Consider the following 14,978-nt stretch of genomic DNA (forward strand, 5'->3'; position numbering starts at 1 on the left):
ATAATTTAATTCTGTATAAAGAAAAATTGCTAGTAAATATGTATACAAAAAAAATTTTCCCCATTTTATTTATGCATTTTTTTCTCCCATTTTATTGTATTTTATTTTCATTTTATTTTTTTCCCAATTTATTGTATTGAATTTTCATTTTATTTTTCTCACATTTTATTGTATTTAATTTTCATTTTATTTTTCTCCCATTTTATTGTATTTAATTTTCATTTTATTTTTCTCCCAATTTATTGTATTTTATTTTCATTTAATTTTTCTCCCAATTTATTGTATTTAATTTTCATTTTATTTTTCTCCCATTTTATTGTATTTAATTTTCATTTTATTTTTCTCCCATTTTATTGTATTTAATTTTCATTGTATTTTTCTCCCATTTTATTGTATTTTATTTTCATTTTATTTTTCAACCAATTTATTGTAGTCAATTTGTCTTCCGCTGCTGGGGGATCCCTGATTGCAGTCGAGGTGGGTATATTGCTGCTCACGCCTCCTCTGACCTGCGCGGAACCCTTTTTCACCTATGCACTCTGCACAGGTGCCTCTCTATCTGCCAATCAGGGTCCTTACACAGTGTTTGAAGACCCCACCCACATAGTCCAGTCATCTTGCCCTAGCAGAATTGTGTCTGCTGCAGGCACCGTCAATTATGCCCGCTTGATGGCGCCCAGCCAACCGAGGAGTTCAGAATCTCGGCGGTGATGTGCTAGCGGAATATCCCGCAGCGCCATTTGGGTGCCAAGATTTCTAAATAATATATTTTTCCTTTACCTCATTTTTTATACTTACAAAAGTAGTAGTACATTCAAAAAGTCATTATTTTAAAATATAGTTTTTAATGTTAGTTGTTAATTGTGGCAAAACTCCCATCACCCATTTATAATGACAGGTAAAATGCTGGCACTTACAGAAAAGTATATAAAAAGAAAGACAATGTAGATGTTTCTTTTTCTTGCATTTATTCAGTGCTTTGTTGATGTAATTATATTTGCCATTTCAGTTCACTGGTAACAGTCCAGTGTGTAAAAAGTTTCCTTTAGAAGATTTAGTTGGTCTTGGTGTAGGACTCATACAGGGACATGAGCTGGTCCTTCAGGTTCTGAGCATAGGGATCCAGTTTCTCTTTCAGATCCTCAGCATAGGGAGCCAGACTCTGCTGAACCATGGCAGCTCTCTCAGCAACCTTGGCCTGGAGATCGTCAGTTAGAGGGGCCACGGTCTTCTGGAAGTCCTGCAGGTGCTGATCGACCTTCTGCCTTAGCTCTTCGGTGTAGGGCTCAAGCTGGGACTGCAGTTCCTTCACTTTCTCTTCCAGGCTTGCCCTGAGCTCTTCTGTCTTCTGAAGCACGGTGGCCCTCATGGCTTCAGAGTCGAGGGAGTCAGCGTAGGGGGCCACGGCTGCTCTCAGATCCTCTACTTTCTGCTGAACTTGGGTCTTGAGATCCTCAGCATAGGGCTCCAGTTTGCCCTTCACGGTGGACAGGTCCTGCTCAAGACGCTCCTTCAGGGCTTCAGCCTCCTGGGTGATTTTGGCAATGATGTCCTGGGTCAGGGGGTTCATTTGGTTTTGGAGCGTGACTGCGTACTGACTGGCCATGTTGGCACCATCGGTAATTCTAGCACTGTGGAGTAAAAGAGAGTAAAATATGTATATATAAGTTTAGATGATATGAGACAGAATCTTTGGAGAGTTAGGGGTCCAACATTACTTACTTGACTTCCTGTCCCAGTTGAGACTCTCTAATCTTTTTCAGAATGTCTTCGGTAGTGTGGGTTGCCTGCCCTACATAATCCCAGAATGCATCAGTCACTTGCTCCAGCTGTGTTTTGGGCTCATCGGCATAGAACAGGTTGGCTTGGCAGACTGGTGAAAGAAGCAAAATATTTCAGTTGGGTTACAGATTGTTTTCTGCTTTTTGTTTGATACTACAGATATTGATGTTACTTTTACATGCTGGAATACGAAGAAAACTGAAATATTTACCTGTGACTACAGCCAGGGCGAGTATCACAAACACCTTCATTGTTCTAGGTTTGATAAAATACATGAAAATATGTAATTAAAACTGTTTACTGTGAACATGGACATATTTAAAATAATCATTGTATACACATTACAATCACAAGCATTTTCTTACCTTTCTGACTGTGTTCTGTCAAACTCCTGTGGTGTGTAGAAAGATCTAGCTTAGCAGTCAGTATATATACTGTAGAGTGACGTGTTGAATTGGCAACCCAAAGTCCAGGAGGTAATGCATTGCTGTCCACACTACTCCACATCATAACCTCTTTACTGGACCTTCAGTTACCCCTCAGACTGTAGTTCAGTTGGGACTGATAAATGTCTGACTATCACATGGCCCAATAAAAGTAGAGATAATTGCAGACATGGGTAAAAGGTCAGTCATAAATGTGCTTGCTTTGGAATGTATTAATAGCTGTGATTAATGCTTGCTTTTAATCAAACACATTGAATTTAAAAGATTAATCATAACATATTGGGAGTTATTTTATATATTATTACAATCTTAAGAGAATACCGGTGAAGGTTTAGTTACATGAAGTTAACTGGAGTCTGGATCTTTTATCCTACACAGCTGGAAAGCTGTCTTACATACACCGATCAGCCATAACATTAAAACCACCCTTTTGTTTCTACACTCACTGTCCATTTTATCAGCTCCACTTACCATATAGAAGCACTTTGTACTTCTACAATTACTGACTGTAGTCTATCTGTTTCTCTGCATGCTTTTTTAGCCTGTTCTTTAATGGTTAGGACTCCCACAGGACCACCACAGAGTAGATATTATTTGGGTTGTGGATTATTTATGTGGTGGATGATTCTCAGCACTGCATTGACACTGACATGGTGGTGGTGTGTTAGTGTGTGTTGTGCTGGTAGGATTGGATATGACACAGCAATGCTGATGGAGTTTTTAAACACCTCACTGTCACTGCTGGACTGAGAATAGTCAACCAAACAAAAATATCCACCCAACAGCGCCCCGTGGGCAGCATCCGATGACCAGTGATGAAGATCTAGAAGATGACCAACTCAAACAGCAGCAATAGATGAGCGATCATCTCTGACTTTACATCTACAAGGTGGACCAACTAGGTAGGAGTGTCTAATAGAGTGAACAGTGAGTGGACACGGTATTTAAAAACTCCAGCAGCATTGCTGTGTCTGATCCACTCATACCAGCACAACACACACTGGCACACCACCACCAGTCTGTTTTTCCAAATATTTATAAGAACAATTGCAACATCATTATTATTATTATTATTATTATTATTATTATAAATACAGTGGTACCTTGAAACTCAAAGTCAATTGGTTCTGGGACTGGCATTGAGTTTTAAAGGCGTTGAGTTTCAAGGTATTTTTTCCCATAAGAATGTATGGGAAACCTGTTAATGCGTTCCATGGTCCCGTGGACTTGCATATTTTCTAGGCTTATGTAAAATAATGTGGTTGTTTTTGACACTTATAGACTGAAAATAACACAAATATAATATAAAAACACTCAAATAAAAAGCTGATGCTTACGATTTCTCAGAACCACGAGCTTTAACACAAGTTTAAAAGTGAAACAGTGAGGAAAATCCAGATGAACACAGATACATGTGGAGCTTTCAGAGTGAATATGACGGTTATTCCACACAAATGCAGATTCGTCTCATATTCACATTTTAATGACGTTTTACTGCATTGCTGAACAAAGATGAACAAAGATGAACAAAGTGACAGTTCATTGTTAATTTGAAATTAGTTGAGTTTAAGGGAAACATTGAGTTAAAGGGTACAAATTTCTCGACGAAGGGCGTCGAGTTTCAAAGATTTTGAGTTTAGGGGACATTGAGTTACAAGGTTCCACTTTATTATATTTATATTAGGATGAAACTTGTCAAATTACTGTCAGTTAATATAAGGTATTCATATACAGTACTGCTTAACCATTAAGACCATTGGTCTTACTTTGAGTCTAAATATTTGGGTAAAAATAAGCTGTTAAGAAAGAGAGTGAGTGACTTCTTGTTGGTATAGTTGCAAGAAACTAAGTAATGCAAAGTAATATTTTTTTAACAATATTTTGTTGGTGAGACCATTAAAGGGTTAAAAGAGCAAAAATAGCAAAAGAGGGCATAGCATATCCAATGTTGACTGTGGTGTTCCTTGCAGCAGGTGGATTGGCTATTTAAAATTGGCCATTGGTGTTAGTGACTGTAATGAAAACACAAACAATGGTCAGCATTAGGGGACGCAAATGTAAGCAGTTGAGGGTTAGTGACTTGTCAGAGGTGGGGTTTGAACCAGCGACTTTCTGATGACTTTATATAAGGATGACGTCAGGCAGGTTGATGTGCAGTCGGCAAGAAATCTACCCCAACTGATTAAAAATAACTCATTTAAAATAGACACAAGAATAACTGTGTCAGCACAGCAATCCCACACAGAATTCTTTATTTGTGTTTGGTCTGGTGAAATAGGACAGTTGTATGTACATGAAGACACAATGTAACACAGTGTCACTGATGATTTTGAACCCAGGTCAGAGTCTAGGAGAATTCACATTAGTGGTATGTTGTCACAAGATATAGTTGATGACCTTTGTCCAATGAGATGTGTTTGAAAGAGAGAGACCATATAATCAACAATGTTTCTTATTAAATTACATCCGGTGTTTTACAGGGTCATATACACTGATCAGGCATAACATTAAAACCACCTCCTTGTTTCTACACTCACTGTCCATTTTATCAGCTTCACTTACCATATAGAAGCACTTTGTAGTTCTACAATTACTGATGGTAGTCCATCCATTTCTCTGCATGCTTTGTTAGCCCCCTTTCATGCTGTTCTTCAATGGTCAGGACCCACACAGGACCACTGCAGTGACACTGACATGGTGGTGGTGCGTTAGTGTGCGTTGTGCTGGTATTAGTAGATAAGACACAGCAACGCTGATGGAGTTTTTAAACACCTCACTGTCACTGCTGGACTGAGAATAGTCCACCAACAAAAATATCCAGCCAACAGCGCCCCGTGGGCAGCGTCCTGTGACCACTGATGAAGGTTTAGGAGATGACCAACTCAAACAGCAGCAATAGATGAGCGACCATCTCTGACTTAATATCTACAAGGTGGGCCAACTAGGTAGGAGTGTCTAATAGAATGGACAGTGAGTGGACAGTGTTTAAGAACTCCAGCAGCACTGCTGTGTCTGATTCACTCATACCACCACAACACACACTAACACACCACCACCATGTCAGTGTCACTGCAGTGCTGAGAATGATCCACCACCCAAATAATACCTGCTCTGTGGTGGTCCTGGCCATTCAAGAACAGGGTTAAAAGCAGGCTAAAAAGGTATGCAGAGAAACAGATGGACTACAATCAGTAATTGTAGAACTACAAAGTGCTCCTATATGGTAAGTGGAGCTGATAAAATGGACAGTGAGTGTAGAAACGAGGTGGTTTTGATGTTATGGCTGATCAGTCAATAAACTGAAGCTTAGGTAGATATGAATTTAATATACAGTATATGCTGTGTATGACCTGAAACGAGTATAGCTCCTGTCTGAAAATGTATATTTTTATTAATTATATATTAATTAGTGTTTCTAATTCAAAGCAGTTAGAACTAAGAACATCAGGATAAAATTTCTCCACCGCAAAGTAAAATGGTTTGTTCATCAGTTATTAAATTAAGGGGGCCATAACTTTTTCACAAGTGTAACATGTGTATTAAAGAAGTATGTGTAGTATTGTTTAGTTTTATGTTTGGTTTGATGACCTGAAATTATTTATTGTTATGAATACAGAACAAGCATTCCCTACTGGAATGTGGTCAATCCCAGAAATGGTGGCACCCAGCTTTCACTTTATTAAGTCCAATTCTTTTAAAATGATTAATTTTGTTCCTGTTTCAATTATATATTTATTTGTATGTTTGCTTGTTTGTTTATTTTGCTGTTATTATATGATCTTTTTATGAATTTTGTGTTTTTTAGTGAGGACTTATTATTTAACTTCAACAACACTGTTAGTAACATACACACCTAAATATGTTTATACATGGAAAGAGTATTAAATATGTTGATAAAAAAAATTATTGTTTAGATATAACATGGTGGTGCTATAAAACCTGGACTGCATTTTATTCATGAATAGGGGCGGTACGGTAGCTTGGTGGGTAGCACTGTTGCCTCACAGCAAGAAGTTCCTTGGTTTGAATACCCAGATGAAGTGGTCTGGGTCCTTCCTGTGTGGAGTTTGCATGTTGTTCCAGTGTCTGTGTGGGTTTCCTCCGGGAGCTCTAGTTTCCTCCGACAGACCAAACACATGTAAGTAAGCTGAATTGGAGATACACCAATCATGTGTAACCTGTAACTACCTGACCTGTCATGAATATAACCAAAGAGTAAAACATGACGTTAAAATACTAATGAATAAATAAACATTCATAAATATAATTCCTACTTCTTACTGTAAGTGTACAAACAGTGAAGTTTTCCTGTGAAAGTCAAAAGAACAAGAGATAAGTTGTCTGACATTACAAGAAATCCTGCTCACATATGAACAAATTGTGTTCTTGACTTCCAGCAACTTTAAAAAAGTCCTATTGTTATCTGTGCTTACAGTTAAATAAACTCAATTATATTTACTACATCATATACCTTCAAGTATATAATGCTATACGTTATGGACAAATTCTCTTTATGTTCCAGAGAGTCTAATCAATCAGCTTTCAGTAATCAGTGTGATGAAGTGTCTTCATACTTTTGTCCATAAAGTGTAGATGTTTTTTTTATGTAATTTTAATGTAATTATCTGTTATAATAGATTTAATAATAATAATAATAATAAGGAACAGTGGTAGCCTAGTGAGTAGAGCCTCTGCTGGCTCACCTTCCCTGCTCATCCTCCTTGACTTATGAGCTGCATACCAGACACATACTATGACCTGCGGAGTTTCACAGGGGTCAGTTCTTGGTCCCATCCTTTTCAATCTATACATGCTCCCGCTTGGTCATGTCATTAGTCACCATGGAATATTCATAATATTGCTATGCTGATGACATACAACTGTATTTGAAAACTGACACACACTCCACTTCATCATCATCATATTCATCAACTTCTCTGACAATAGAAGAAATTACAGTGCATTCAGAACAGCGCTGCTAGGATCCTGATGAGAGTGCAAAAATATGAGCATATCACACCTATTCTCTGCTCCCCGTCTTTGTCAGGATTGAATACAAGGTCTCCCTCCTCACTCACCAGTGTATTTATGGATATGCTCCCACCTATCTGAAAGAACTGCTCACCACACAAACCTCATTCCAATCCCCAAGAACCAAGCTCAGCACCATGGGTGATCGGGCCTTCTGTTCTGCTGCCCCTCGCCCCCCCTTTCGAATGCCCGCCCTGACCATTTGAGGGCACCTCAGATGGTTGGGACTTTTAAAGAGACTCAAAACCTTTCTTTTTAGCAAAACTTAATAAGTAATTTTTAAATTAATGTAGTGATAGCTGCTATCTTTTAAATTGCTTATTTATTGTTTTTTGTAATGATGTTTTATCATGTGGCACTTTACATTTAAAAGAAATCTCAAAGTATGCAAATAAAATGTATTATTATTATTATAATACAGTCACTATTGGGCTTTTGAGTAAGGCCCTTAACCCTGTCTGCTCCAAGGCCTGACCCTGCACTTTGACCACAGCTTCCAAACAAGCTGGGCTATGCATAAAAAAATTTCATTGTACTGTACACGTGTATATGTATATATGACAAATTTTCTATCTAAACAAGAAGACCAACAAAATTGGGAGAAACTGTTTTATTGTGGATGAAACTTTTATCTTCTAGAATAAATACAAGAAATGGAAAACACTGAATAAAAATGCAATATTTCCATAACTGATTTTAGTGCAATTTTACACACTTAGTTCAATATGGTTTAAACTGATGAGAAATTGTTTAACATTGGATGGGGGAAAAAACAGTCCAGTGTGTAAAAAGTTTCCTTTAGAAGATTTAGTTGGTCTTGGTGAAGGACTCATACAGGGACATGAGCTGGTCCTTCAGGTTCTGAGCATAGGGATCCAGTTTCTCTTTCAATTCCTCAGCATAGGGAGCCAGACTCTGCTGAACCATGGCAGCTCTCTCAGCAGCCTTGGCCTGAAGATCGTCAGTTAGAGGGGCCACGGTGTTCTCGAAGTCCTGCAGGTGCTGATCGACTTTCTGTCTCAGCTCTTCGGCGTAGGGCTCAAGCTGGGACTGCAGTTCCTTTACTCTCTCTCCCAGGCTTGCCCTGAGCTCCTCTGTCTTCTGAAGAATGATGGCCTTCATGGCTTGAGAGTCGAGGGAGTCAGCGTAGGGGGCCACAGCTGCCCTCAGATCTTCCACTTTCTGCTGAATCTGGGTCTTGAGATCCTCAGAATAGGGCTCCAGTTTGCCCTTCATGGTGGACAGGTCCTGCTCAAGGCGCTCCTTCAGAACTTCAGCCTCCTGGGTGATTTTGGCCATGATGTCCTGGGCCAGGGGGTTCATTCTGTTCTGGAGGATGTGTGCATACTGACTGGCCATGTTGGCACCATCGGTAATTCTAGCACTAAGGAGTTGGAGAAGAGAAATAAGTTTAGATCATGGAAGCATCTACAGTGTATCACAAAAGTGAGTACACCCCTCACATTTCTGCAGATATTTAAGTATATCTTTTCATGGGACAACACTGATAAAATGACACTTTGACACAATGAAAAGTAGTCTGTGTGCAGCTTATATAACAGTGTAAATTTATTCTTCCCTCAAAATAACTCAATATACAGCCATTAATGTCTAAACCACCGGCAACAAAAGTGAGTACACCCCTTAGTGAAAGTTCCTGAAGTGTCAATATTTTGTGTGGCCACCATTATTTCCCAGAACTGCCTTAACTCTCCTGGGCATGGAGTTTACCAGAGCTTCACAGGTTGCCACTGGAATGCTTTTCCACTCCTCCATGACGACATCACGGAGCTGGCGGATATTCGAGACTTTGCGCTCCTCCACCTTCCGCTTTAGGATGCCCCAAAGATGTTCTATTGGGTTTAGGTCTGGAGACATGCTTGGCCAGTCCATCACCTTTACCCTCAGCCTCTTCAATAAAGCAGTGGTCGTCTTAGAGGTGTGTTTGGGGTCATTATCATGCTGGAACACTGCCCTGCGACCCAGTTTCCGGAGGGAGGGGATCATGCTCTGCTTCAGTATTTCACAGTACATATTGGAGTTCATGTGTCCCTCAATGAAATGTAACTCCCCAACACCTGCTGCACTCATGCAGCCCCAGACCATGGCATTCCCACCACCATGCTTGACTGTAGGCATGACACACTTATCTTTGTACTCCTCACCTGATTGCCGCCACACATGCTTGAGACCATCTGAACCAAATAAATTAATCTTGGTCTCATCAGACCATAGGACATGGTTCCAGTAATCCATGTCCTTTGTTGACATGTCTTCAGCAAACTGTTTGCGGGCTTTCTTGTGTAGAGACTTCAGAAGAGGCTTCCTTCTGGGGTGAAAGCCATGCAGACTAATTTGATGTAGTGTGCGGCGTATGGTCTGAGCACTGACAGGCTGACCCCCCACCTTTTCAATCTCTGCAGCAATGCTGACAGCACTCCTGCGCCTATCTTTCAAAGACAGCAGTTGGATGTGACGCTGAGCATGTGCACTCAGCTTCTTTGGACGACCAACGCGAGGTCTGTTCTGAGTGGACCCTGCTCTTTTAAAACGCTGGATGATCTTGGCCACTGTGCTGCAGCTCAGTTTCAGGGTGTTGGCAATCTTCTTGTAGCCTTGGCCATCTTCATGTAGCGCAACAATTCGTCTTTTAAGATCCTCAGAGAGTTCTTTGCCATGAGGTGCCATGTTGGAACTTTCAGTGACCAGTATGAGAGAGTGTGAGAGCTGTACTACTAAATTGAACACACCTGCTCCCTATGCACACCTGAGACCTAGTAACACTAACAAATCACATGACATTTTGGAGGGAAAATGACAAGCAGTGCTCAATTTGGACATTTAGGGGTGTAGTCTCTTAGGGGTGTACTCACTTTTGTTGCCGGTGGTTTAGACATTAATGGCTGTATATTGAGTTATTTTGAGGGAAGAATAAATTTACACTGTTATATAAGCTGCACACAGACTACTTTTCATTGTGTCAAAGTGTCATTTTGTCAGTGTTGTTCCATGAAAAGATATACTTAAATATCTGCAGAAATGTGAGGGGTGTACTCACTTTTGTGATACACTGTATAAGAGGTGTAAAACAGTAAAGATGACTTGAAGAATCAGAAGTCTGACAGTAAGGATAATTTGGTCTACTTACTTGACGTCCTGTCCCAGTTGAGACTCTCTAATCTTTTTCAGAATGTCTTCGGTAGTGTGGGTTGCCTGCCCAACATAGTCCCAGAATGCATCAGTCACTTGCTCCAGCTGTGTTTTGGGTTCATCAGCATAGAACAGGTTGGCTTGGCAGACTGGTGAAGAAGAAAACCATTTTTAGTTGGGTTACAGATTGTAGTCTGCTACTGTTTGTTTAATGTTGCATTTTTATGCGGTAAAATGGATATAAATAATAATTATACCTGTGAAAACAGCCAGCACCAGTACCACAAACACCTTCATGGCTCTTGGTTTGATTCTAAAAGACACCAAAATATAATTAATTTCTCAATGTACATATTCTGTTGAATGTTTATTTATAAAGACAAGAACATTTCTTACCTTTCTGAATGTGTTTTCCAAACAGAATGCTTGACTCCTCTAGCTAAGGAGTCAGTATATATACTGTAAAGTGATGTTATGTTGTAAAGGAAACCCAAAGTCCATGAGGTATTGCATTGCTGTCCACATTACTCACACTACTCCACATCATAACTTATTTATTGGACATTTAGAGCTGAGACTGAGATGAGTCACATGTCCTAATTAAAGCCTAGATAACATGCAGACACATTGTTCAGTTGCCTAATTGGAACCTCTTTTACTTTATTTATAATCTCAAATTATTTCAAAGTTATGTTTAATGAGTACATGTAAATCTATGAGTAAATATACTGTATATGAATTGAATAAAATGTAATTTTTAAGAGCTCATGGTAACAAATCAATAGTTTAGTTTAGTTACACCAGGTACTTTTAGAACAGCCAACTTGTTCCTGGAACTTTGACCTTTGTTATTCGAACAGTCTCAGTTTTATGATTTACAGTGACTGCAATCAACAGCCAAAATCTTTTATTATTATTATTATTTTTAAATACAACCCCAAATCAGAAAAGCATAGAAAATACAAATAATAATAATAAAAAAAAACACAGAGTTTCTTACATTTATTTTGACTTTTATTTGATTGCAGACAGGATGAACCTGAGATATTTCATGTTTTATCTGCTCAACTTCATTTCATTTATTAATAAACATCCATTCTTGCATTTCAGGCCTGCAACACATTCCCAAAAAGTTGTGACAGCTTTTACCACTTTGTAATGTTGCCATTCCTTTTTACCACACTTAAAAGACGTTTTGGCACCGAGGAGACCAAGTGATTTGGTGTTTCAGCTTTTATTTTGTCTTATTCTTCCTGAAAACACGTCTTAAGATGTGCAACAGTACGGGGTTGTCGATGTCACATTTTTCGTTTCAAAATTCTTCACACATTCTGAATTAAGGACAGGTCAGGACTGCAGGCAGGCCAGTCCAGTACTTGTACCCTCTTCTTCCACAGCCCCATACCATGACAGACCCTGGCTTTTGGACTTGTTGCTGATAACAGTCTGGATGTTCCTTTTCGTCTTTGGTCCAAAGCACACAGCGTCCATTTAAAAAAAAAAAAAGACCTGGAATGCTGATTCATCTGACCACAATATACGTTTCCTCTGTGTGATGGTCCATCCTAGATGCCTTCAAGCCCAGAGAGGTCAACGCCGCTTCTGGACATGGTTAACATAATGCTTTTTTTTGCACAGTAAAGTTTTAGTTGGCATTTGTGCATGTAACTCTGTATTGTAGTGCATGACAAAGGTTTGCAAAAGTAATCCCTCACCCATGTGGTTATATCAGCTATTGTTGAGTGGCGGTTCTTGATGCAGTGCCGTCTGAGGGATCGAAGATCACAGGCGTTCAGCTTAAGCTTGCGCCCTTGGCCTTTACACACTGAAATTCCTCCCGATTCCTTGAATGGTTTAATGATATTTTGCACTGTAGAGGGAGAAACATGCAAATCCCTTCCAATCTTTCTTTGAGGTTCATTGTTTTTAAACATTTCAATCATTTTCTCACACATTTGTTGACAAACTGGAGATCCTCTGATCATCTTTGCTCATCAAAGACTCAGCCTTTCCTGGATGCTGCTTTTGTACCAAACCATGATTACAATCACCTGTTGATATCACCTGTTTGGAATCACATCATGATTTAGTTTTTTTTCTTCATTACTAGGCCTAAACTGCCTCCGTCCCATATTCTTTTGGAATGTGTTGCAGGTCTAAAATGCAGGAATGGAGGTATATTAACAAATGACATGAAGTTGAGCAGACAAAACATGAAATGTCTTGGGTTCAAACTGTCTGCAATCACATAAAAGTCAAAGTAAATGTGAGGAACTCTGCATTTTTATTTGATTTGCATATTCCATACTGTCCCAACTTTTTCTGATTTGGGGTTGTACTTTTATTACTGTTATTCATAAGTTTAATTATAACAATACTTTTTATGTGTATTGTAGATTAAAAGAAAATCCGGATGGTGAAACAAGGGCAGCTCAGTGGTTAAGGTAACCACTTGGCTGGACTAGTAATTAGAAGGTTGCAAGTTTACACCGCCATTGTCAAGTAGCCACCGTCGGGTCCCTGAGCAAGGCCCCTAACCCTCAATTGCTCAAACTGTGTTCAGTCATTGTAATTTTAAGTTGCTTTGGAAAAAAACACCAGCTAAATGCCACAAATGTAAACACTGTTGATTCATTTTGGCTGCTTCCATTAGAGGTCGCCACAGCGGATCATTCGTCCCCGTATTTGATTTGGCACAATTTTTACAACGGATGCCCTTTCTGACGCAACCTTCCTATTTATCCAAACTTGGGACCGGTACTAAGAGTGACTGATATGTGTCCCATTAATGGGTGAGTTCATGTGACGCCATGAGTCTTCTGTATTTGTGAGCCCAGCCAACGATTCGAACTTCTGGAACTCAGGCGCTCATATCATTACACCGCACAAGCTTTCTTAGAATGGTGAAACAATACAAACTCAATTCTGAAAAACTGGGACAGTAGGAAAAATGCAGATGAAAACAAACGGCAATCATTTGCTAATCGATTTGTCATGTAGTCGAGATATTTACATACATTTGCAAATAGATATTTATACATAACAATGTTATGTTATCGTTTGTAAACTGAGGATATACAGTAAGTTGATATAGTTGTGAATTGTGAATTTCCAATTCCAGTATAATACTCAACAGCATGGCATCTTTATTGTCATAGACACCGATCAGCCATAACATTAAAATCACCTCCTTGTTTCTACCCTCACTGGGTAGAAACACCTTAACCTTGACGCTCGCTCTGGCTGCACGCTTTCTGTCTGCTCTCCACTTGCTTTTAGTTTTTAGTTATTTTCTATCTCTTATTTCTAAAATATAGAGCTCAATCAGCAGACACTGACGATAGATCGGCTGGAAAGATTCACAGAATTACAGAACTACATTAAACTAGACACTTAGTTAACAGAGTTTTCCACTAGCTGTCAGACTGAACTCGGGCACAGTTATCAGGACTACCATGGCTCCTATCATTACAGCGGGTTCTTCGTGCTGCTCCAACTGCTACAGACTTCTAAGGAAAATCGTTGTGCTGGAGACAAAAATGCTCACAATTCTACCTGGAATGGACAGGAGAAATGGTTCCAGATTACTTGAGGGTGAGTCAAAATCTAACACAGAACAACCAGCTAAGCTAAGGCTAGAGAGCTTAACAGACTTCCCGAACAGAATTCAATCAAAACAGGGGAACAGAAACGAGCCATGTGAGAGAATAAGTCGGTGGCACAAACTTGGAGCAAAACCAAAAGCACAAAAGCAGCAGGTGGCTGTCAATGTCTTCCATGCCAGACTGTTCATCATGGGCTCGGAAAAGCTAAAACTATTCCAAAAGCTAGCACAATTGCACCCCGTGGAAAAATAGCAGGGTCGCAACAAAAACCGATCCCTTTGCTGAATCATTTTAAACCGCTCAGAAATCTGATCAAGGTTATCCCCAGTGGTAATGATAATGAAACAAAACCAGCGAAGCTGACTATAAAAGGGGACTCAAAGCCGGCTAGCAAAACATGAGGCTGATTAAGCCTGACGCAGAGACCGCTCTGAAAACTCTGATCGTCGGTGACTCTGCCATCAGCAGCAGCAGATCAATGCTAACATGCTGTCTCCCGAACGTGACTGTCTCAGAATTAAATGAGGAACTTCCCAACATTCTCTCCCAGCATGGAGCGATCGACCGAATTATTCTGCACGTGGGCAGAAATGACATTCACAGAGAGAAGTCAGGAATCTTAAAAAAACAACTTCACTGAACTGTTTAATACACTTGAGAAGCTGACTGCTCAGAAGTTCATCAGGGGGCCTCTCCCAGCCCAAGGGTCTAAAATGTTTTCACGGCTACTCAACCTCAACACGTGGCTAAGAAGAACCTGCAGTCTGAAAGGTATGAATTATATTGACCATTTCAATTTATTCTGGGGGTGCAGAGAATTTTTTTTACCCAGATGGCACCCACCTAAGCAAGACTGAAGTGAAGGCACTAAAGGACAACCTGGACTGACTCGACACAATACGTGCATCCTCAACCTCCCTCACCTGCTTTCAACCATGAAGGACCATCAAACATACAATCCCCA

The 14,978-nt window shown here is 39.7% G+C and overlaps 2 protein-coding genes across 2 annotated transcripts; both read right to left on the reverse strand.

Moving 5' to 3' along the window:
* Positions 1-951: 951 nt before the first annotated feature.
* LOC134310343 (apolipoprotein A-I-like) lies at positions 952-2,210 on the reverse strand. The gene is made up of 4 exons (XM_062991898.1): positions 2,148-2,210; positions 1,994-2,037; positions 1,723-1,873; positions 952-1,631 (listed from the first exon to the last, which is right to left on the reverse strand). The coding sequence occupies exons 2-4, from the start codon at positions 2,031-2,033 to the stop codon at positions 1,055-1,057; spliced, it is 768 nt and encodes a 255-aa protein (XP_062847968.1). The 5' UTR covers positions 2,034-2,037; positions 2,148-2,210; the 3' UTR covers positions 952-1,054.
* Positions 2,211-7,854: 5,644 nt separating this feature from the next.
* On the reverse strand, positions 7,855-10,838 carry LOC134310344 (apolipoprotein A-I-like). The gene is made up of 4 exons (XM_062991899.1): positions 10,806-10,838; positions 10,667-10,722; positions 10,408-10,558; positions 7,855-8,643 (listed from the first exon to the last, which is right to left on the reverse strand). The coding sequence occupies exons 2-4, from the start codon at positions 10,704-10,706 to the stop codon at positions 8,067-8,069; spliced, it is 768 nt and encodes a 255-aa protein (XP_062847969.1). The 5' UTR covers positions 10,707-10,722; positions 10,806-10,838; the 3' UTR covers positions 7,855-8,066.
* Positions 10,839-14,978: the final 4,140 nt, after the last annotated feature.

This window comes from Trichomycterus rosablanca, chromosome 3 (assembly GCF_030014385.1).
Source record: "Trichomycterus rosablanca isolate fTriRos1 chromosome 3, fTriRos1.hap1, whole genome shotgun sequence".
Taxonomy (NCBI): Eukaryota; Metazoa; Chordata; class Actinopteri; order Siluriformes; family Trichomycteridae; genus Trichomycterus; species Trichomycterus rosablanca.